This window comes from Trifolium pratense, linkage group LG6 (genome assembly GCF_020283565.1).
Source record: "Trifolium pratense cultivar HEN17-A07 linkage group LG6, ARS_RC_1.1, whole genome shotgun sequence".
NCBI lineage: Eukaryota > Viridiplantae > Streptophyta > Magnoliopsida > Fabales > Fabaceae > Trifolium > Trifolium pratense.
In genome coordinates this window covers 20222975-20246795 of record NC_060064.1, presented here as the reverse complement: position 1 = coordinate 20246795, position 23821 = coordinate 20222975, and the positions used below count along the sequence as shown (strand labels likewise).

Sequence of the window (23821 nt, the reverse complement as noted above, 5' to 3'; positions counted from 1 at the left end):
TTAATGGGAATATAATATTTTGAAAATACTCATTGAGATGAATCCAACAACATCTTATATGTTAATATTTGTTTTTATTTATTAGTAGAAAAATGTGGTCAAAGAAAAATATGTGAATAATATATATAGTCAAAATGATTCACTCATTTTGGGACGGAGGGAGTATGTTTGGTAAAAGGGATTCAAAAATCAAGCGCCCAAAAATCATTTCCATCTGTTGTGAATTCTTTAATAATCACACCAATAATCTTGATGTGTGGAGCAAATCGAATAAGCAATCAAAACGTGGAAATAGCAATAATAATCACGAACAAAAGATAAGCAATAAAACTGTAAAGAACATGAAGCAATTGTTTACCCAGTTCAGTCAAAACCGACCTACTCTGGGGGAGAGAGTCACTCTCCGTTCCACTATCAATGAAAAGCTTGATTACAACGAGATTCACTACAAAAGATTTGCAAGAATTAGACTTCAACCCTAATTCTACCCTTTTCCCAAATCTCTTCCCGTGACCAAGAGATTTCAATGATAAGTGATTACAAGATGAAAGAATCAACACCCAAAACCTAGAGATGAACCAAGAGTAACCCTCTTAACCCTAGCCGCCGTTTTGGTGAAAGAAACCCTCAAAACTTGTTAAAAAACAGAAAACGTGACCCTTTAAATACCCTGCAACAATTTTCGCCCGAGGCACCACTTTTTTCGCCTGGGGCGAAAATTTTTGCCTGAGGCACCAGTGTTTTCGCCTGGGGCGAAAAGAAAACAGAGAGCTCCCTTTTTCCTGCTTCAAATTTCGCCCGGGGCACAGGTTTTTTCGCCCGGGGCGAAAAAACAGCAGATTAGTGTTTTTTCCACGTTTTCAAGGCAATTCCCAACACCATCAATAAATTACTCCTAGGAAGCTTAGATACTCATGTTAGGGTCTGTTTGGTAAAAATAAGCTATAAGCTAGCTGATAGCTGATAAGCTAGCTGATAGCTGAAAAGCTAGCTTATAGCTGATAGCTGAAAAGCTAGCTTATTGAAATTAAAGTGTTTGGTAAAATTAGCTTTTAAAGTGGTTATTAAATATAAAATTACATAATTGATAGTGGGTAGTTTATTTTTTAGAGTGGGTAGTTATTAAATTAAAGGGTAAAAATGGAATAAAGTGTAAAAAACTATAAGCTATAAGCTCAAATGCTACTTGAAATAGCATCTGAAAAAAAGCTATAAGCTAGTACAAAAAGCTTGTTACCAAACACCTCTAATTTTTTGAAACAAGCTTATAAGCTCATATAATAAGCTATAAGCTAGCTTATTTGTGTTACCAAACAGAGCCTTAATGGGAATTTTATTCCCCAGCAAAGAAGGCTGGAATGTGATATTCTAGGTGGTTATAATGAATTAACATAGTGGTCTTGCAAATTTTCCCCCACCATACCCACGACAGATGTTTTTTTTTAATTATTTAAAAAATACATATAATATATTCCCAACCATTTTAAATGGTTTTTTTTTTTTTGACATAAACCATTTTAAATGGTTAACCAAACACTTTTTTGTCAAATTCCTTGGAATAGAGGGTGGCATTTAAGATGCACAAATGATTTGTAATTTAACACTAGCCATGGATTTGTAATTTAAAATTCTAACGGCAAGGATTTTAGATGGTAACATGGGGTTAGTAGTAGTATCGGAGTTTCCACCACACAATACCGGTAAGGATTTACAAATTGGTTGAAGTGTAATGTTGATGGAGCTATTTCCATGACAGAAGGGAAATTCGATATCAGTGTATGCTTTCATGATAGTTTGGGTTCCTTTGTTCAAGCACATATTATGATCTTTCCTTTTGTAGTTACTGCCACTGAATGTGAGGCTATCGCAATGAAGCATGCTCTCACGCTCGCTTTGTCTAATGGCTTTGAGAGAGTTATCATCGAAAGTGACTGTCAACAGGTTGTGAATGTTTTGTCTAATGATTATTTGTATGCGAACGAGGTTGGCACTTTGCTCTCAATTTGTAGTTCCCTTCTCAATTCTAATGTTAATTACAACATAACTTATGTTATGAGGCAAACCAATAGAGTCGCTCACAATCTTGCTAGAGCGTCTTTATTTCAGTCTAGCTCTAGTGTTCATCATTATTATCCACTCAGTTGTATCTCTTCTATCATAATGAATAAAATGCAATGAGTTCATTTTGCTTAAAAAAAAGGTATCATTTTTGAAGCAATAACAACTAACAAGTACTAGTGGGATAATAATGTAAATCTCTTTTTATAAGTGTTCTTCGAAAAAAAATATTATTTTTGCGTCTTTTTTTTTTTTTACAAAATTTAATCTATACATTTTTTTGTTACAATGAAGCTGATGATACCTCTAGCATACTACCCAAATCTCTCATCATTAGACCAAACCTAGTGGCTTCTATACTTTTATGTATTAGAAAAATTGAGTTACATCATAAAAAAAAATGGTTATTTTTTTTTTGACACAATTAGTTATTATTATATGTTAGAAGTTATATCCTCTCGTTTAACAATGATTGGACAAGATGAGTTATTTTCCAAGTAAATAGCCATCTTTTCAAAATATAAAATGGGATGGAGAGAGTATCTTAATAATTAGGATTAATTATATTTTTGGTCTCTTATCTTTATTTTAGGTTTCATGTTGATTCCTTATTTTTTAAGGGTCCGTTTGGTGCACAGGATAAGAAACAGAATAGGATAACTGTATCATATCCTGTCTTAATCAAGTGTTTGGTGAGGATATGATAAATTAATCTTGGAGCTTATCTTATTCTGTCTCTGTAGTTAAAATTTTTATCCTGAATTTGAGCTGGGTTACCAGCAGGATAGGATAAGAAAAAATTTACTGATTTATTCTATAAAATATATTTTAAAATAAAAAATGAAAATTAACAAAATATAAATAATAAAATAATTTGATAGTAAATTAATAATAAAATAATTAATTTTTAAATATATATATATGTGATTTTCTCACAAGGGTAATTTTGTAATTTACATAATCTAAAAAATCAAAATTCTACTAAAATTACAATATTTTGAAGTAAAATAATTTTTAAAAAATTACAAAATAGGATATTAGTTTAAATTTTATAATAAATTAAATATAATTAATTTACAATGGTAGTTTTATTATTTACGTATGAGATATATCACATATTTATTTAGCTTATCTATCATGTATATATCATTGAGTTATTTATTTGATCATGATTCATATAAAAAATTAAACTTGATTATTTTCTCATGATTTTTATTTAAAATTATATAAATTTATTTGATTACTTACATTTTCAGAAGCTGAAATCCATTGAAAAAAAGCAAGGAAATCCATCAAGAAACGCCTAGTTCGAAGTTCATAGTGGTTAAGAAAAAGCTTGAATCGGTTAGAACGTTTCATAGCTCAAATCAGGTAGGTTTCACTTAATTCATGATCTAAATGATGTTTTAAAGCTTTTCCACTGATTAATTTTGCTTGGTTGTGGCTGAATCGTGTTTTGCCATTTTTTATGTTCTTGAAACTTTTTCTTCGAAATTTAAAATCTAAGCTTACACTAAAAAATCTAAGTTCGGATTCATGATCAGTGCGAAATTTCGAGTAAAATGGCATATTCATTTGTAAATTTTGAGGTTCGAAAGTGAATTCGATGGCGTCGCCACCGCGTCGAAATCACCTCTGGCCAAACTTTTTTTTTTTGCGCGCAGGAGGAAGAAGAAGAGCTGACAGTGCACCCCATGCCTTCTCCACGCGCCCCCTCTTTTATATTTTTAGCTTTTGTTTTATTTTTATTTTAAAATTAAAAGAAATTGATGTGGCACATGACCGGGTAAGTAATCCCATGTGTTTGTCCACGTCGCCACGTGTCCACATCTAACGGTGTTAGTAAAAATTTTACAGGATGGACTAATTTATTGAACGAAAGAAAAGATAAGAGACCAACTTGAAACGTTTAAAAGATAAGTGACCAACTTGAAACCTAAAATAAAAATGGAAAATGCTAATCGGTGCCCCCGGGCACTGATTAAGGTAACTAAAGATAGTAATATTATCTTGAAACCTGTGAATTCAACATCTTAAAAGTTTAAATTTATTTTTTCAATGCAATTTTTTTCTTTTCTTTCCCTTTTTAGTTTCTTAACTAGTGCCCCAGCATGACCCAATAAAAATAAAGGACCAAAAGTATAATTAAGTCTAATAACTAATTATCGTTGTTTGCCGTTGTTGTCGTTGATCCCCGATATTTATGGGTTTAGGGTGTTACACTCACCGCTTCACATCTGGATATAACATATTTATGAATTTATGTATCAAGTGTTGTTGTTCATGATATTGTATTATGTGTCGTATGCACAATGCTTAGAATTTAATTTAAATATTGTGTACGGAGAAACATGTTTTAACGAAAATTAATTAAATGAAATCATATATTAAAAAGGTGAATAAAAATCACAAAGACAAAGAATACTATTCGGGTACGTAACACAAAGATGAATGTAATAAAAAAATAATGCGAAACATATAAAAGATAGTGATACCATGTTAGAGCATGAACAATACTATTCATCCATCGCCTATAACATATTTATTGCATATATTTAAAATTAAGAATAAACTCAACGATTATAGGAACAAAGACAAAGAATCATGTTAAAGGCATCAACACAACTCCCATGACCAGTTTTGGTAAATCTACTAACACACTTGTTGTTGCAACAATCATCTTGACAGTCACGAGTGCAGAGTCCCATCCCAACATCACAGGCAGGTTGTTCTGATCCTGGTGGTGGTCGATCAAAAGTACAAGTACATAAGTTGTTGAATGAGCATGATGATCCTAAAACACGAGCACCTCTTGCATAGGAATTACAATGTGAGGCACAATTTGCTGCACCACAATCACCCACAACTTTTGTGCATTCACCTTCTACCTGTATTAATTGGACTTCGGGAAAAAAAAAGTAAAAATTAGTGAGAATTAACACCTATGAAGCATCGGCACCTACGTATACTAATATGTCGACACCAATAGTAATTTTTAAAATTAAATACTTGGCATGTCTTCAATCAAAGAGGACAAGTAGAACATATTTTAACAGCGATATGTAATAAGACAATGGTGGAGAAGATTATTACCTGCAACAAATAAAACCAAGATGGCAAAGAAACAGAAAGATTTTGACATTTGATTCACCATTAAAACAATAATTTTTTTCAAGTTTATTTTGCTTTGTTATTCCAATGTTAAAGTTGTGTATTTATAGTTAATAGGAGAGACATTAGGATACAATATTTATTTTTTGAGAAAATTTATAAAAATTATTCACTATCTTTTTATTTTTTGGTAAAATCTTTGACTTTATATTTCTACATTAATGACAATGATAATATTTTTCTAAATTATCTTACAGAATTCAAACGGTATTTCTAAAATTTATTCGTTTTGCTTTTAAAAGTTATCAACTTCTATTAAGTTATTAATCAAAGTTAAATTATTACAAGTTTACTAAAAAAATTAATACTAGTTTAAACCATGATATTTTTTCCACCAAAACAAATTTAAACCACGATTATTAACTATAAATACATTCATTTTAATAAATTCTTTTGAGGGGTGTAAAGTGAAAGTAAATCATCGTAGAAAAACGTTTCACTTAAAAAATTTAAAAATCAGACAAATAAAGTTGGAATTGTGATGTATTAAAATAAACTGATTTTGCGGTGACGACGCAAATCGGACAATGGGTCTGTTTGATTTTGCTAAAAATCGCTATGAGAATTCATGTTTAAATACATATCACATCTCTTCTCAAATGACTTAAACACTGATATTTCAAATGACATAATAACAAATCAAGACATTCAAATAAAATTTATAAAAAAAAAAAACCATACAACCATTTTAAGCCAAACATTCAGGGAACAAACCAAAACATTACCAGGTTCATGAAAAGTCACATAATTTAAGCAAAGATAATGAAATAACAGAAACCATGTCTAGAAGTACAAGGAAATATAAAGGGAACAGAAGGAACAACAAAATCCAAACTAAGGAAATAAAACAGAAGGAACAAGATCCAAACTAACATAGAGTTACAAGCTGCATGGTGCCACGTCAGCAGACTACTCAACCAGAGAATAATCAACTTCATCATGTAGATTTCGAAAACACCAATCCAGCCAATAAGGTTTTGATTTATGAAGAACATGACGACTACCAGCAAGCACAATGCTTTCCATCAGTACATTATCACTCCCTGAATACACTTCACATTCTGCAGATTTTGAATTAATATAATACAAACGGTTGCTTTCATATCCCCACTCACCAGGGTTCGCCAGTGCATAGCATTTGAAAGGAGAATAAAATAATGCAAGTTCACCCAAACTTTCCAACTTGACATAACTCATAGTAGCGAAGTCTATCCTGTAGACATCCAATACTCTCTTCGGTACAAAGCGGACCACAAGAAGCTTCCCATCACAATGAAGTAACTTAAACAAACGAGGAGTTGCATCGGGGGTATTTTTCAGTTCCAGCAATTTCAAACTTGTGGAGTTTAGGCTAAGTACACCTATCTCAACCTTGTCGGTGAGAGCATAAATAATATTATCCAAAACTACAAAGTCCACAACCTTCCATGGCTTTCCCCTTTTGGCATAAGGAACCCAACTAGAAAATCTTGACTGGTAAACATTCAAAGCAAACGAAATTCCGCACAAAGCCACTACGACAAACTCATTAGAATCTTTGGCAAAAGCAAGTAAAACACGACAGGTATCATAAAAAAAATCCTCTCGAACTGATGAGATATCAACGATCTTCTCTTTTCTTGTAAAAGGATTCATTAGCTGAAGTTTATAATTGCCGCCTGCCATGACCAGATAACCACTAGAAGAACCACAATAATATAATCCCCAAAAATAGCTCATCTTAGAGTTGTACGCTTGTTTTTCGGGTATGCTATAAAACGAGTAAAGTTTCTTAGCATAAGAAGTAGTCTGTACGACCAATGGTGATTGGGATTCTAGGAATTTTCTCCAATAAACTTTATGCACTGCCCTCCACTCCTTGCAAACCGCCGAAAAATTGAAGAGATCGTCGAAACTTAACAGTTTCTTGGATATGATATCAAGCATATCCAAATCAAGTGGACTGATATCCATATCCTCTTTCATTTTTTTCCCTGCTACAATGGCAATGTTAGGTGATTTCCAAGGTCAATAGGAGGAGTACATATGCTTTTATTCATTTATTTAATAATATCATGGAAGAACGTGAGATAAAGAAATATTTGCAGATAGTACAATAATGCAAGAAAGATAAAACCACATTGAAACACAATTCAGGCATTTCTGAAGCTTCTCATTGAGTAGCAAGTATTTGTGATGATTTTTAATCAAACTTTCTAACATATAATTAGTAGTTACAAAGTAAACCACATTATGCACAGAACATAATCGACATTAATTCTGATATAGTTCTCATATAGAAGTAAATTAATCCTTCAAAATATAACTATTACAACTACAAACAGATTGTGAAGATAAATATAGTTTTTCTATTTGACAAAATAGAATGGTAAAGTCATAACACATGCTGCTAATAGCCTTAGTTAGACTAAAAGAGAGTCCTAACTTTGTGTTGAGAGTTACCTCTAGTGTTGAAGTTATAGGGTTTTAGATACGGAAAAACTGAAGTGGAAGAAATAACTTCAAATATGATTATGGTTTGATATGATTTGCCTATACAGAAGCCTATGCATCAACCCTTATTTACATTAATGCTACTAGACTTTTAATTCTAATCAAATAGGAACACAAATTATGATAGAACACACACACACACACACACACGCGCAACTAATCCCAACAGATACTTTAAGATGCTCTATGAAAATATCTGCAACAGGTTCAGGCTGATTTCTTTGGAATAGCTGCAGAACAAGGTTACATCTGAGATAGTCATGAGACTACACTGATTTCCTTTGGATAGCCATTAGTCAGACGGGAAAAGGCATCCAAGTAAAGGAGGGAAGGGCAAGGATAATGACATTATATAGTATAGTTCCAGAACTTGAAAACAGAACAATGACGAGACAAGTCATGGAGGACGGTACCACTTACATACCCAGTTGAAGTCATGGTGTTTTACATAAGGAATAATAGGAGAGAAATAAACTTGAATTACGTGTTTTTTGACATGATTTCAATCAAGATACAAAAGAATAAGCATTAACCCTTCTTCAACTGAGAAATACGGAAATTAATTCTACGAAATTATGTAAGACATTTTCATATCATCTAACAACCAGCAAAAGTTAAAAATGATGGAAACAGGTTTAGAACAGACATCAATCCCTATTATTTAACCTTAAAAGTTGAGGAAGAATGAACATATACATCTCATAGTAAACAAGAAATTTGCAGCCAGTAGACCAACAGTAACCTAACATCTTTGAGTCCTAACTCAATATCTAGTTCATTTTTGTTTATTATATTTTCTACAAAAAATAAAAATCAGTCAACTGAATATCTGTCACCCCAAATTTACAAATATTGGCTCTACCTCAAACATCTATATGATAATAGGGTAGCGCATCAAACACGTAAACTAAGATAAAGAAAATCACTTTCATGATGACAGCATATCGACATTACATGACTGGCAAAACATTAATATATTTGGACACTAGTTTCCAACTGACATAAAATGGGAGAATCTGAAAGCTTGATATATTTTAAGAATAAACCCCAAATTTTGTCCTTCAAAGATATAATTGCAGCCAGGTTGATGTTTGAAATGTTTTTGTAATCGATTTAGTTCACAATAGTGCAAAATGTCAGAACTTAATTTGTTAATCATGCAAAACATCATTAAAGGAGTCTTCACATTAGGATTCCATTACACACACTCTCTCAATCTGATAAAAAGAAACAATCAAATGACACTTTAATTTTATAATTAGAGGATTAGATTGATGTCAAAAAAATTTTGAGGACTAATTAAATCACGACACGTGAATCTTTGGAGAATCTAAATAGGGGCTTACTTAAACTCTTATTAAATATCTAATTAATTCAAGCTCAATTTATCGTTCAATTGGTTCTTATTTAAGAGAATATACAAATGGCAGGCAGAACATGTACCGTGAAAATATGCAATATTTCACATTTGCAAGTTCACTTAATTTGGGATTAAAGCCTAACTCAACCCCACAAAACCGATTTGTAAGGTGAGAAACGGCAAAGACATATAAGCATACTTGGGCCTTATTTCTTGGCAATGTGGTGCTAAAAACACCTCGTCACACACCTAGCATAGTGAAGTTGTCGGAGTTTGCAAATTAAGGGGACTAGGAGCAGGGCGCAATTAAAGCGATTTTTCAACACTCCCCCTCACGCACAGAGCTCTGCACTTGGAGAATGGAAGGTTTGGGCAACCCAACAACAGATCTAGGATAAACCTTTATACCATCTGAGATATTGGACTTGAAATATAACTCAACCCCACAAAATTGACTTTGAAAGGTGAAATCTATATAAGCATTACTTAGGCTATCTCTTTAGGCGATTTGAGATTCAATGCCCCACCTCACACCCAGCCCAATAATTAGTTCGGCTTTCCAACACAAGTAAATTACCTTCTACCCAAGAAACATGTAAATATTTCAACGAAACTTAAGAAATTTAACTGAAATTTCAACAAACGAGAACATTGGGGGAACAATAAGGCTTCTATCTGGTAACCTATCGGCCATGGTTCAGCAGCCAAAACTGCCTCAGATTCCACATCGGCAGAAGTCACATGACCGAGACGCAATACATATTTCTTTAAAATTTTAACCAAATAGAGAAAAACAATCTCATAAAACAATAAATACGGACAATGATATGACAACAATGATCATACATTCAAAAATTAACAAAATTAAAAGATGGAGTTTATAAGAATATGAAAACATACCCGATGATGGTAGAGGCAATGCATCGGAACTATTAGATTGGTTAGAATCATCTTCATTGTTCCCGTGCTCCATTCCTAATTTCTTCGAGGCCATCTTGTCTACTTGCATCTCTGTGTGGTATACTATTGAGCTTAAAACCCTTTTATACAGAGGACAAAAACGGAACTCGCGTAAAATTAAAGGAAAACACGTCAAAGCTCGTTCCCCATTGGTCACCTCATCCCCAAATAAAGAAGATTCAAAATTGGAAAAAGTGATACATTATTTTAATTTGAAACATAAAAGTTAATGTTATTGTACCAAATCTCACTCAACATTTGTTACTATGCTTTGAACTCTGAATATTAAATTTTAAAATTTTAAAACAACTAAGTTGATTAAGGCAAAGTCGCACAAAACGGACATCTCGTTAATTTTATTTTTTCTGGATGCAGTCAAGGTAGTCAAGGAAATAACGCTAAAACAACGTACAACTCAATAAGGAAAGGAACTGCCATTTATTTAAAAATAAAGGAATAAAATGATAATCTATTTCTACATTGACAAATTAACAAATTCAATAATATTTTTACCCGAAAAATATAATATTTAAATGTAAAATTACATTAAGGTGCTTTCTGCAAAGAATCCGTAACACTAATTATATTTTAATAGGCTAACTATGCAGGATACTCAGAAATGAGACACAACATGGATACAATACAAAACCTTCAAGAGGACATGGAAAATTCTGAACAGGAAAGGATGCTACAGAGTTAAGTATAATAGTAAAATGGAAGAAAAAATCGTAAAAGATTAACACACAAGTGTGGCTCATATAGATCCTAATACTTCCACCTGCATTTGAATATAAATTGATATGCTCTCGTTTTCATTCCTAAGCATAAATATTAAAAGTTAGAATGATAGCTCAAAAAAAAAATTGAAAGATTGTAGTATGTAGAATAGCACGATTCAATTGATGAATAAGAAGTGTCCATAATGGCACATATCTAACACCAGTACAGCAACTACTTTGTAATCATCCAATCTTCTTGTTGGACTATTTTCTCCTCTTATGCATCCCTAGTAAAGCAATTATATGTAAGTATGATTTTGTGTTTTTCTACACATTAACAAATGGAATTAAAGGTACCCAAACCAGAGAGGTTTGACTTACATGCTAGAGGTGTGCACCTTCATGAAGCATCTTTTCTTTAGGCAGCAAGAGGACATGGCAATTTCTGAAAAGGAAAGGATGCAACACAGTTATTTGGTAACACAAAAACACAAAACATAAAGATTAACATACATGTGTTTGAACATACATTGTTGTGTATTCATTGCTTGTTCCTGGCATAAATCTTAAAAGTTGGAATGATAGTTCCAAAACAATGGTGAAAGATTGTAGTATGCAGGCCAGAAGCATTCAATTGGCCAATGAAGAGTATCCAGCACGATTTTGTGCTTTTTTGTAAACAGTAATAAATAGAGTTAAAAAAAAGCCTTACCTAAACAAGAAAGGCCAGACTAACATGCTGGTGTGAACCTTGTTGAAGCAACTTTCCTTTAGTCAGCAACACAGCAAGAAGCAACTTTGCTTTAAATGATTTTTAGTCTGTACAATATACACCAATTTTGAATTTAGCCCTTATAACAATTTCTTACTAGTTTTAATCCTTTAAACATAAGAAAAGCTGTTTTTGGTCCTTGTTGTTTTGGATTTAGTCACTATATTGTCCATATCATATCAGCTTTTAATCATTGTAAAATGTGAACTATATTGATTTATGTCCTTGGAATAAGGACAATATAGAGAGTTACAAACATAGATAAATATTTTCTTTTTTGGTACATAAACATAGATAAATCTTACAAGAGCTAAAACAAACAAAAAAGGACCAAAAGCAAATTTTCAATGTTTCAAGACAATCTTGTTATGGACTAAACTAGAAAAGGTGTATATCACAGGGACCAAAATTTCATTTAAGCCGTTTTCATTTGACAACATGTAACCTTATGCTTACTAAAAGTTGATTTTCACAATCACAAGTGATTTTCCAAAAAATTTGCAACCATCATAAGTGAATATTGGTCTTAATTATTTCTTGAATCTAACCCAAAACACACATTCCTCAACCCCCTCGTATCAAAATTAACAATGCCAGAACTAGCGATGCATGCTTCTAGCTTGGCAATTCTATCCTTTAAATTTATGAATGAAACAAAAAAAAAAATTGAAACCCAAACACACAAAGAACTTTAGATTTCTGATCTGTTTTTTTTTTAACAAGCAGATTTCTGATCTTTAATTACAGGAATGAAATGACATGGAGATGAGGGTGAATAAACAAATGTAAAAAGGACAAAATTTTTTTTTGAAAACTTGGTATCCGGCCTTAGGACCGACTAATCCAAGGGGACCAATCTCACCGCCCACTTGCGAGGGCCCCATTTAAAGCCAGGGTTTTTTTTTGCTCTGTATGGACTTAGCCCACCGAAATTGGCACCAGTGAGAATCGAACCTGAGACCTTGAGAGGAGCATACTCTAAGGGCCCAAGCCAACACCACTCGACCAACCCCAAGTGGGTTAAAAAGGACAAAATTGACACTCAACATAAGCACTTGATACGTCTAATGTTCTTATCAATGAATTAACCACAAATTTAACAAGAAAGCAAAAAATCTAACAAGGCTATAATGCAGCTTATAGCAACAAAACCCTAAAAATTAGGTTTTCTCTATCCCCTAATTGCTAATCTGAAGCTACAATTTGGAAATTTTCTCACTTGAACAACCAACTTACAAAAGTGGAGGATCAACTTAGAAATTTATGCACAGAGAGTAAACTTAATGAAACCATAAAAAATTATCTAACCATTCTTTCTAAGCAATAAACTTTGTTACTATAAAATTTTCGTGCAACCAACCAAGCAACATAGAACTTAATCCAATGTAAAAAAGATTATAACTTTAAGAATCATAGGTTATTATAACAAAAAGGGTTGTTGCTGTTAGTGATAACTGAGTTTTGATTCATTGAGGACTTATCACAAACACATTAATGCATAAACGAAATTCTAGAGAAGTTGAAGTTTAGCTTTGTAAAAGGAGAAGGAAAATCTCATCTTTGAGTTGAATCAAGAACTGGTTGAATCTTGGGACATGGTGGTGGAGACAAAATCACAATGAATGATGATGTTAGTGTTCCGTCCTTGGTATTGCTCTTTTCGGTGGTGTTTTGTTTCCGTTTATTTCCCACGTTAGGAAAAATATACTAACAAAAAAATAAAACAGTTTAAAATGTGGAGTGTGGAGTGTGGAGTGTGGAGTTTAAGAAAAAAGGAAAAAGAAAATTAGTTAAAATTAAAATAAGGATTTACACGTACAAAAAAAAAAAGATTTTACAGCATATTCGTTCTTAATTTTATTTTTATTTTTTAAATTGAAGTGTTAATACAAACTTAACTAGATTTTTTTTTAAGCAAAAGAAGAAGGGGTGAAGAGAAAACTGCAACACCCTCGACATATATAAATAGAATTAAGAAAGTACAAAAAGAGGGGGACATAACCAAAACCCTCAAAAAACACGAAAAGCTGAAAATAAAAGATAAAAACATATGACTAATGGTTTGAAGCACCTACCTTGAACCTTTTACTAACCTCATCTTGTTTTTGCTTGAACTTATTTCCAACTGAATCGACCATCTGTACAGTTTGAGTCATGTTAGCCCAAGAATTATTCAGAAAATCCATAGTTTGTTTAACTAGCTGATTTGTTTATAAATTTCAATTCTTTTGAATATGTATTTTTTATCACTCAATTGATACTCTCCATTTTGCCAGAGAAGTAAATGATACTGTTGATACATTCTCAAGAAAGCGCCGATATATGTTCCTCCCTCTGCTTTTTTTGTTGGCAAAATTTTATCCCTTCAATTACTCTATTCTGAATTTATTTGTGGCATTGTTTACTATAATAATAGGATCAAGAGTTGATGTTTTTAAAGTAATATAAATATTTAAAAAATGTGATGCACTTGGTAATAAAACTAATTTAACATCAAACATTCAATGTCAACCATTGTTCTATTTGCAGATCACAGTAAAGAAATGCAAGTGGTAGATGCACATGGTGTGTTAATTGATCTACCATATGCAGCAAGTGATTCATTGACCCTTATTTTGAAGTCAATTGAGGATATCATTTGATATAAGGGTAGAGTGAAATGAATATGTAGAATAAATACCATTTGCCCACCTCTTCAAAGATTTATTTTCACATACATGACTGAACATTATTTTTATAGACAATCATGGGTCATCAAATACCTAGACCGGAGCACACCGACTTAAAAGAAACGTCAGTTACGTACTGATTTGATTCCTTGCCAGACCAGAGGGGTACGAGATGGGACAAATTCACGAATGCAATAGAGGCTTTCTAGGAAGCGAGATGCGGGAGGTTGATTCAATAGTAAAAGAATAGGAATAGAATGCGCCAAGTGGGGCCTAAGGATTGGTCCCCTTGGATTAGTCGGTCCTAAGGTCGGATACCAAGTTTTCAAAAAAAAAAAAAAGAATGTGTAGAGAGAAGGAGCTCTTTGAAAGGACATTTGCCTATTTGCCTACATTCTCCTTGTGGAATAAAGGCTGGTAGAATAGGCAGGCTACAAATGGGGCTCGTTCAGAGTCACTTTCACTTGAGGGGGAGCATAAAGAATTGAATGACTCACACTTAAGGGGGAGATTGTTATGGCAAGTGCAAGGTGAATTAAGTCTCACATTGCTTAAAAAAGTGGAGGTTGAACACTTTATAAGTCACATGACCCATAAACATAATGCCTTAAAGTTTTGGGTAAAAGTGTGGTGTCCAAGTCACTTGTATAGTTGCTCTAACCCAATAGTTATGTTAGTAGTTTTTTCTCTCATCAAAGTTTGAACTTTAGTCACTTAACTACTTCAACTCCTTTGTTATCCAACCAGTGTGTAAAATTTTAAGCTGGCAAAGTGTGGGACTAATTCATTTTCAATATTTGTGGAAGTTGTTGACAATGACATCAAAATGTGAAACTCTTGGATAAATGGATCTTATACTTCATACATATTCTTACATATTCTATTTAATGAGATTTAGTAAACTGCCAAAGATTTATCAAACAGAACAAACTATTTCCATTTACTAAGGTGTGGGACCTATATTCATGATATAACAGTTAAGTTAATCTTTGTTTTTTAGCTGGTTTTGTGTAGTTGGAAGGAATTCATTGGGTACCAACTATATCCCTTGAATACAAAGCAAAGTGTTTTATTAATTTATTTTCTCACTAATTATTCTTTAGGCGTGAGTGAGTGAATATAAGTTATATTCTTTTGAAAAAAGGGAAGGTATCATTGGGCATGCAGAAAGTGTTTTGATCTTTTGCTGATTAAAATCATTACTGAAATTATACGCACAAGAAAAATTGAATACAATTTGAATCATGGTATAGTTCGTGTGGCTTTGTTAGCTTCTAAGTTTGATTAGCATGATTAATAATTTGTTCAAAGAATAAATAATTACAGTAATAGGTGAGTTAAGGAATGGTAGAGTGTAATTTGAGTGGAAAATGAGGTAGAAACAAAGTGTTTAATTGAGGTGTGACATGTCATTATGGTTGTGAATGTGATAGAGTGGTGTTTGGTTGAAGAAAGGGATCGAATCACTAAATCTTAAATTTTGTGAAATTTTATGGCAAAAAAGTTTTTTTTTTATAATCAAAATTGTATTAACAAGGAGTAAAAGGAGTACTCAAATCCTTACAATCAAAATTCCTTAAATACTAAAAATACATATTAAGGTAACAAAAGTTGATGATGAGTGAATGTGAAACCACAAAGTTTGGTATAGTGGTGAGAGATTTGGATAATATGCATAGATCTAAGTTCGATCCTCATTGCCAACATTATAAAAAAAAATTGATGATGAGCATAAGATTCTCTAAAGTCATCAAGGGTATTTTTTTTTTTTCATCATCAGTCCACTAAACCGTCTAATCTAATTTTGGGTCAGTTCTGACATCAAGTGGTTTCAATCCCCTTCCCGATCGCAGTTGCAGCCGTTCGAACCGTGATCCTCCCTGTCAAGTTCAGTATCAATCATCATTAGATCAACTAACGATTGATAGGTATTTTTTTCTTTGCAACACATAAATACACTTACATATGTAATATTTTTGTTTTCTTGATTAATTTTTACTTGAATATAGATGAATTTAGAGAAATTAAACGTAAAGAATTAAAATCCAAAATTATTAATGTGGCGAAATTTATCCTTCCAATGCATTTTTCTATTGTTATTAACACATGTATTTTTTGGATTTTATGAGAACCCAGATTCCATTTTAGGTGGAATAATTTATTGGTCAGACTTTACTTACCTCGTGGCCGAACTCTAGACTACTAGAAGCCTCTTTCCTCGGAACCGGAGCGTTAAAAAAAAACACACATGTATTTTAATTGATTGATATACTAATCATGATGCATTAATCACCTAGAAAAAAATTTACCAAAATTGTTTCAGAATGAACCTAAGGTTCCAACTTCCAAACACAATTCAACCATTTTAAAATATAAACTTCCCAAACAATGATTTCTCACATACATCACTCAAGCATCATTCATGAACCAACTCTAAAACTGTGTTTATTGACAACAACAACAACATAAAAACATTTGAATAATACAATAATCAAACGAATCCGACCAAACAGTCTTTACTTCCAAATTCCAATCTGAATCATTTCAACGTGGATAATCATAAACCCAACCTCACTCACTAATCACTATACTACACAATCATCAAAAATCATTTCAATCTTAGAAACTTAACACAATCCCAAATACAGAATTCATAAACTCTTTCTTCTTCCATTGCTTCTCTTTCACTTCACTCTTTCCATTAACAAATCTTCTCCTCACTTTCTCTCTCCTCATCTTTTTGGCGCCAAATGGACCCTACCAGATTAAAATCTCACCCTCCCAAAATATTTTTTATTTTTTTTTTCTTCCTGTCATAAATAAATACAACTAACTTACTTCTCTTCTTTCTCAATCCTCTTCTTCATTTCTTCAACACTTTCCTTCTACTAATTTTCTTTCTATATCTAAACTAACTGAACTCAAAGCACCGTACTGTACTTACCGTACTTAAAAACCCAAAAACGGTGTCGTACAGATATATATCAAATGCTTGTTACTATTTTCTTCATCTTTCTGTTCTGTTTCCATCCCGTCGTTTCTCTCACCTCCGACGGCCTCGCTCTTCTAACACTCAAATCCGCCGTCGACGGAGACGCCGAAGCCGCATTCACTGATTGGAACGAAGACGACAATACGCCGTGTCATTGGTCCGGCATTAGCTGTGCTAACATCTCCGGCGAGTCAGACTCTCGTGTCGTAGGTATTGCTCTCGCCGGAAAAGGCCTCCGTGGTTATCTCCCGTCGGAGCTCGGAAAATTAATCTATCTCCGTCGTCTCAGTCTTCATACTAATCTCTTCCACGGTTCCATTCCCGTTCAGCTCTTCAATGCCACCTCTCTCCACAGTATCTTCCTCCACGGTAACAACCTCTCCGGTAACATTTCTCCGTCAATTTGCAACCTTCCACGCCTACAAAACGTTGACCTCTCTGAAAATTCACTCGCCGGAGTTATCCCGGAGTCTCTCGGAAACTGTTCCCAGCTTCAACGACTCATTCTCGCGAGAAATAATTTTTCCGGTGATATTCCGGTGACTCCATGGCCGAAGCTGAAAAACCTCGTTCAGCTCGACCTTTCCGATAATCTTCTAAAAGGTTCGATTCCAGACCAAATCGGCGATCTCAATTCCCTCACCGGAACCCTAAATCTCTCATTCAATCACCTATCAGGTAAAGTCCCGAAATCTCTAGGAAAATTGCCGGTAACGGTTAGCTTCGATCTTCGAAACAACGATCTAAGCGGCGAAATTCCTCAAACCGGGTCGTTTTCAAATCAGGGACCTACCGCTTTTCTCAATAACCCGAAATTATGTGGGTTTCCTCTTCAAAAACAGTGCACCGGTTCAGCACCAAGTGAACCGGGAACTAGTCCCGGTTTAGCTCGACCGCATGTAAACCGGTCTAAGAAAGGGTTGAGTCCCGGTTTAATTATTATTATAACTGTGGCTGATGCTGCTGTTGTGGCTTTGATTGGGCTTGTTGTTGTGTATGTGTATTGGAAGAAGAAAGATAAGTCTAATGGGTGTAGTTGTACTTTGAAGAGGAAATTTGGTGGTAGTGGAAACAATGAGAGATCAAATTTGTGTTGTTTTTGTTGGTCATTAGGGTGTGTGAAAGGGTTTAAGAGTGATGATTCTGAGATGGAAGAGAGTGAGAAAGGAGGAGGAGGAGGTGGTGGTGCTGGTGGTGGTGGGAGAGGGGAAAGTGAAGGTGAAGGTGAATTGGTGGCAATTGATAAAGGTTTTAGCTTTGAACTTGATGAGTTGTTAAGAGCTTCTGCATATGTGTTAGGGAAAAGTGGGTTAGGGATTGTGTATAAGGTTGTGCTTGGGAATGGTGTACCTGTTGCTGTGAGGAGATTAGGGGAAGGTGGTGAACAAAGGTATAAGGAATTTGCTGCTGAAGTTCAAGCAATTGGGAAAGTGAAACATCCTAATATTGTTAAGTTAAGAGCTTATTATTGGGCTCATGATGAAAAGCTTTTGATTAGTGATTTCATCTCCAATGGCAATTTGGCTAATGCTCTTAGAGGTAATTGATTCAATTCCTTCACATTTTATTTATGTTTGTATATGTATAATGTATGTATCCTTTCTCTTTTTGCATTTGGGTCATTGATTTCATTTGTTGCATTCATTCATGAAGAAGCTTTAATCTCCTCACCATCCATATCAGAGTTGCAGGTTTGTGAGAAGATAGATCACTATTTCATTGATAATGAGAGTTGAATGATAGTACTGGTAGCAAAAATAATGAATGAGAGTTAATGATAACATGGTGAAATTGGAATTTTATGTATTGTGGTACTACTACATTAATTTAACTGTTATACTGTTATTCACCATCAATGTAAATTTATTTCTACGCAGGCATTCAATCATATCTTACCAAGTTACCATTATACCAATTTGTTAGATATTGTTTCTACAATGATTTCACACTTAATTATGTGTTTGGATGTGGTGGGGGTGGGTAGCTAAACTGGTTTGAGCTAAGAGTTAGAAGTGTAAAAGCACTAGGGTTCAAGTCCCGATGTAGGAGAAAAATACTAACATTAACAACTGATTACTGACTTTGGCCGTTACAAAAAGAAATTGTGTTTGAATGCATGTCTAATATTTTTATATCATAAAAGTGTACATCAATCAAACTCTAGCAACATTTTAGGTTCAAGAAGTGGTTGTAGAACATTTAATTTTAGAAGAGTGCAGACATGAATTTTATGCTATATGTGTTTGATGATCGTTTGGTCAATTGTTGTCCTTTAATTTCAGCCAAAAGTAAAATAAAATTATTGTCTTCTCTAGTTTGCAGAAATAATTGGTAGCAAGACAAATAATAATAAACTCAACATTTTTATAGAAAAAGGTACTAAAATCTGCTAGATTTTGTTTTCATGGAAGAAAGAAATCGAATTTGGAGTTCTGTCTTTTTCCATTGTCACTTTGTTTTAATAATTGTCGTTTTCTTTATTGTTATGTACAATGGGACCATGATGGTTAGTTAGCTGGTGCAAATGCACAATATTAAATTCTAATTGTCTTGGTAGAAATCAAGATTTATACTACATTATAAAATTTAATTTGAGGTGAGAATATGGGTGTGGGCCGTGTAGCTAGGTGAATACCCTTAATTAGATGCTTATTTATATTGGTAAGGGCATTGGATCGAGAAATTGTTTGGTAGGACAACAGTGTCAGAGTTGTTATTGTAAATGTCAATGAGCTGCCCTTTGGGGATACCCCCAAGAGAAAGAAAGAAAGAAGGACATTCGCCATGTGTTTTGGAAATGAGGGCAGTGGTATTCATGTCTGGGACCATTAACTTCTATCTAGATCTTTATCTCATTCTTAACACATGGGGCCATTAAACTAACCAAAATTTTAGGCGGAAAAGTTGCATTTAAACACCTCAGTAATCCATGTTCATGCAACCATTTGGATTCTCTGCTGTCCACTTCTCTTAGTAAAATCTCAGTCGTTGGATTAATCTAACAGTTAAGATATTAATATTCTCAACAGATTGATTAGTTTAACGACTAAGATGAGATTTGACTCGAGAGACCGGAGAGTATCCAAAGTGTTTGTCTTTTGACTTGAATTTTCTTTTCAGGTGTTTGGATATTTTTTCATACATAATTTTCAGTTTCACACTCCCTTCATGTATCTTTTAAAGTAGCTTTGTATAAAGTGTACATTTAATTGTAGTCTGAAAAAGAACTTGCAAGTTTGTGCCTTTATTTCATTCAGCTAAAGTTTAGCTTTTGGGTTTTTTTTTTTAATTTCTTTTTTTCAGTCGAGTTTCCTAGTTCTTGGACTCTTGGTGAAAGTCTTTGCTTTTCATTGTTTACATTATTAATGCTTTTGCCTAAACTCTTTGCTTTCAAAGGAGACTCTACCAGCTTCACAATCACTTGATTCTATCCGGCCCTACTAGAACTGCTTTCTCACTTCTTTGCTTCTACTACACTTATGTTTAACTATTATAAGGAAAATACTGAACACATAAGACTTAATTTTGACTTTTAGAATAGTCAATAGTGTAATATGTTATGTTGGGTGTAAGATATACCGACCAACCAACCAATTATTCATGATTATTATATTTGAAACTATTTATAAAAAAATGAAATTGTTACATATGACTATCTGAATTTGCATTCTGTAATAGTTTTATAATTTTCAATAATTTGTTTTGCTACAAATAGTTCACATTTAATTTTCCATGTCGTTATGCAGGAAGAAATGGCCAACCATCTCCTAATCTTTCATGGTCAACCAGGCTGAAAATAGCCAAAGGAACAGCCAGGGGTTTAGCTTATCTCCATGAATGCAGTCCGAGAAAATTTGTTCACGGCGACCTCAAACCTTCCAATATCCTCCTTGACACAGACTTCCAACCTCTCATTTCTGATTTTGGTCTTAACCGGCTGATCAGTATCACCGGAAATAATCCCTCCACCGGTGGTTTTATGGGTGGAGCTCTTCCTTACTTGAAATCATCACAAACCGAACGAATCAACAACTATAAAGCACCTGAAGCTAAAGTACCAGGCTGCAGACCTACCCAAAAATGGGATGTGTATTCATTTGGTGTTGTATTACTTGAATTGCTCACTGGTAAGTCCCCGGATTCTTCTCCAGGAGCATCAACTTCTATGGAAGTGCCTGATTTGGTAAGGTGGGTAAAGAAAGGGTTTGAACAAGAAAGCCCTTTATCTGAAATGGTTGATCCATCACTTCTTCAAGAAATCCATGCTAAGAAAGAAGTACTAGCTGTGTTCCATGTAGCACTATCATGCACTGAGGGAGACCCTGAGGTCAGGCCTAGAATGAAAACTGTCTCTGACAATCTTGAAAGAATTTGAACATAATATTCTGATGTTTATCAGCTGAAAGTAGTGAACATGAGACTGGAAAGCGACTCGCGCTTCAGTCCCATGGTGCATTGTTGCTGTAGCATTTAGAAGAATTTTTCTCGTGGGGGCATCAAGATGGGGCTGCAATTGCAAATAGACTTTCTTTCCTATCTGGGTTTTGTCCCATTAGCTTCTGTTTTGAAATCAGAGCAATTTTTTGACAGAGGTCATCATCACAGGTCTCCTCTTATCTTCCAAAGATCAAGAAATTTAATAAGTTATGTTTAAATTTTGTTGTGGTCTCATTCTTTATAGAATCTGATTACTATAGTTTCACATTAGCTAGGGTTATTAATTGTAAAATTCATATGTAATATGTTGTATAAGATTTTTCTTGAGTCTCCCTTATGAGTGACAACTAGGTTTTACATATTTTTCTTCTCTAATTGATGTTATAGTGTTTAAAGATTTAATTCTATTATCACAAAAGTGTTAGTAATCTTTTATATTATAAGCTTGTATACACAAGAAAACTTTAAACCCTAATTTGTTTTCCATGTTTTCCCTCCATTTTATCTTGCAATTTTTATTAAAAAATAATACAATTTTGTCTTGACTAGGACTCGAACCCGCAACCCTTCAATGCAAGGCAATATTTCCAACCATTATGGCAAGTATACCAATTGTGCTTAAAATTATGTGCAATAATTGATAAGCACCATCAATTTTAAAAGTATATCATATCAAAATTATTGTTGACTATATTATTCATCACGAAATATTTTTATGTCTTTCCTGATCAATGATTTTTTTCTACCGGATCATAAATTTAGAGAATAATTATCATGTGAGATTTGGAAAATTATTATCACGTGTAATTTGGAAAGTTATTATCAAACTCAATTCTACTAAATCAATTTTTTTTTTGCAATACAACCAAACACAACCATAGTCATGCCACTAATCACATTCATTATTTTGTTTTTAATATTGCAGATTTAATATTAACCGATTATCAATTGATATAATATGCACTAGCAGACCAATTGTGATTTAAATTATGTTCACAAAGTGTTAAGATCCATCAACTTTCATAGGAAAGATTTCATACGACAATTAAGCACCATCAATTTTCATTGCACAATTTAAACAATTAAAAACCGATAATCTCTTATATTATAAGCTTGCTAACATAAGCTAACCCTAAACCAAATTTTTTCCCCTCATTTTCTCTTTCTTTTTATTGCAGCTTTATATTAAAAATATACAGATTTGTCATCGAACTTGCATCTCTTACTTACAATAAAACCTTTCAACCGCTAAAACATGTGCTTCAATTATGAAAGAATTTAGGAATCCTAATATGTTAACCCTGTTTTCAATAAATTTGAACGGCGAAATTAATCACAATTTTTATTTATTTATGGATGTCTACTTAAGTTTATGTTCTTGATTACGTCTTTAATTTTTTTTGTTAACCTTTAATTATCATCAATTTTTTAACCTTTAGTTATTAGCAATTTTTTTTAATAAGTAAACAAAACGATGGGGTTCAAAAATTATTTAAAAAATATATAAAATATAAAATAAGCACATAAACAAATATAGAATAATTAGTCCATGAAATTCCCTATACTACTCTTATTGAAAATGCTCTTAGAATTTTTGTATTTTATTTTTTATTGTTACATATTACACCTAATTAGACCCATGCACCGCATGGGTCAAAGTTCTAGTAGTTTTTATTTTTATCAGAAGCAAACTCAATTTCTATTGAGATTATATCCTTAATACAATCAGGGGATAAAATCATAAATATAGCAACAAGACATATACAACCTCACTTTTAACAATAACTTCTAAACAACCTTTGCTGTTAAAAAGATGATCCGGATTTGGATTCTCTCATGCATAAAAAATTCATAGAGGATTATGCAGATCATCTCTCACCATTAAATGCATATGGGCCTCACTTATCATTTTATATACTCTAATTTTAGTAACATAATAAATTTAATTACTATCAAATTTACCGAATTACCCTAAATATTTCTAATCAAATTACCTTAAATATTGATAATTTAATGGTCCTATAACAGTATGGGACAAGCGTTAACCCATGATACATAAAAATTACTTTAACAATATATTCACTCATATTTTAACAATATTTTATAAAAAAAAAATTAAATGTTTATTCTTAATTCTAAATAAATTTTCTAACTTATTTTATTTATAGAAGAATTTTTCTAATTTAATAT

The 23821-nt window shown here is 33.0% G+C and overlaps 3 protein-coding genes across 6 annotated transcripts; 1 reads left to right on the top strand and 2 right to left on the bottom strand.

The window, feature by feature from the left end:
- Nucleotides 1-4631: 4631 nt before the first annotated feature.
- Nucleotides 4632-5212, bottom strand: LOC123891883 (defensin-like protein 183). The gene is made up of 2 exons (XM_045941754.1): nt 5152-5212; nt 4632-4960 (listed from the first exon to the last, which is right to left on the bottom strand). The coding sequence occupies exons 1-2, from the start codon at nt 5210-5212 to the stop codon at nt 4632-4634; spliced, it is 390 nt and encodes a 129-aa protein (XP_045797710.1).
- Nucleotides 5213-5876: 664 nt separating this feature from the next.
- LOC123892511 lies at nt 5877-11774 on the bottom strand. Of its 4 annotated transcripts, none has more exons than XM_045942316.1 (4): nt 11474-11774; nt 11143-11206; nt 9983-11048; nt 5877-7205 (listed from the first exon to the last, which is right to left on the bottom strand). In XM_045942316.1, exons 3-4 carry the CDS (start codon nt 10089-10091, stop codon nt 6139-6141), a joined length of 1176 nt encoding a protein of 391 aa, XP_045798272.1. In that variant the 5' UTR covers nt 10092-11048; nt 11143-11206; nt 11474-11774; the 3' UTR covers nt 5877-6138. The 4 variants fall into 4 exon arrangements, with proteins under 4 accessions (XP_045798272.1, XP_045798273.1, XP_045798275.1 ...); XM_045942317.1 differs by having other exon boundaries at nt 5877-7202; XM_045942319.1 differs by having other exon boundaries at nt 5877-7202; nt 9983-10093.
- A 4832-nt stretch (nt 11775-16606) lies between these two features.
- On the top strand, nt 16607-22041 carry LOC123890638 (receptor protein kinase-like protein ZAR1). Its single transcript, XM_045940277.1, has 2 exons — nt 16607-18733; nt 20941-22041. The coding sequence occupies exons 1-2, from the start codon at nt 17191-17193 to the stop codon at nt 21567-21569; spliced, it is 2172 nt and encodes a 723-aa protein (XP_045796233.1). The 5' UTR covers nt 16607-17190; the 3' UTR covers nt 21570-22041.
- The last annotated feature ends 1780 nt before the right edge of the window (nt 22042-23821 follow it).

Coding starts and splice junctions, on each gene's coding strand:
- LOC123890638 (XM_045940277.1), top strand. CDS start 17,191: ATGCTTGTTACTATTTTCTTCATCTTTCTGTTCTGTTTCCATCCCGTC. Junction 18,734..20,940: donor TTTGGCTAATGCTCTTAGAG/GTAATTGATTCA, acceptor GTCGTTATGCAG/GAAGAAATGGCCAACCATCT.
- LOC123891883 (XM_045941754.1), bottom strand. CDS start 5,212: ATGGTGAATCAAATGTCAAAATCTTTCTGTTTCTTTGCCATCTTGGTT. Junction 4,961..5,151: donor CTTGGTTTTATTTGTTGCAG/GTAATAATCTTC, acceptor TTTTTCCCGAAG/TCCAATTAATACAGGTAGAA.
- LOC123892511 (XM_045942316.1), bottom strand. CDS start 10,091: ATGCAAGTAGACAAGATGGCCTCGAAGAAATTAGGAATGGAGCACGGG. Junction 7,206..9,982: donor ATTGCCTCTACCATCATCGG/GTATGTTTTCAT, acceptor TTGCCATTGTAG/CAGGGAAAAAAATGAAAGAG.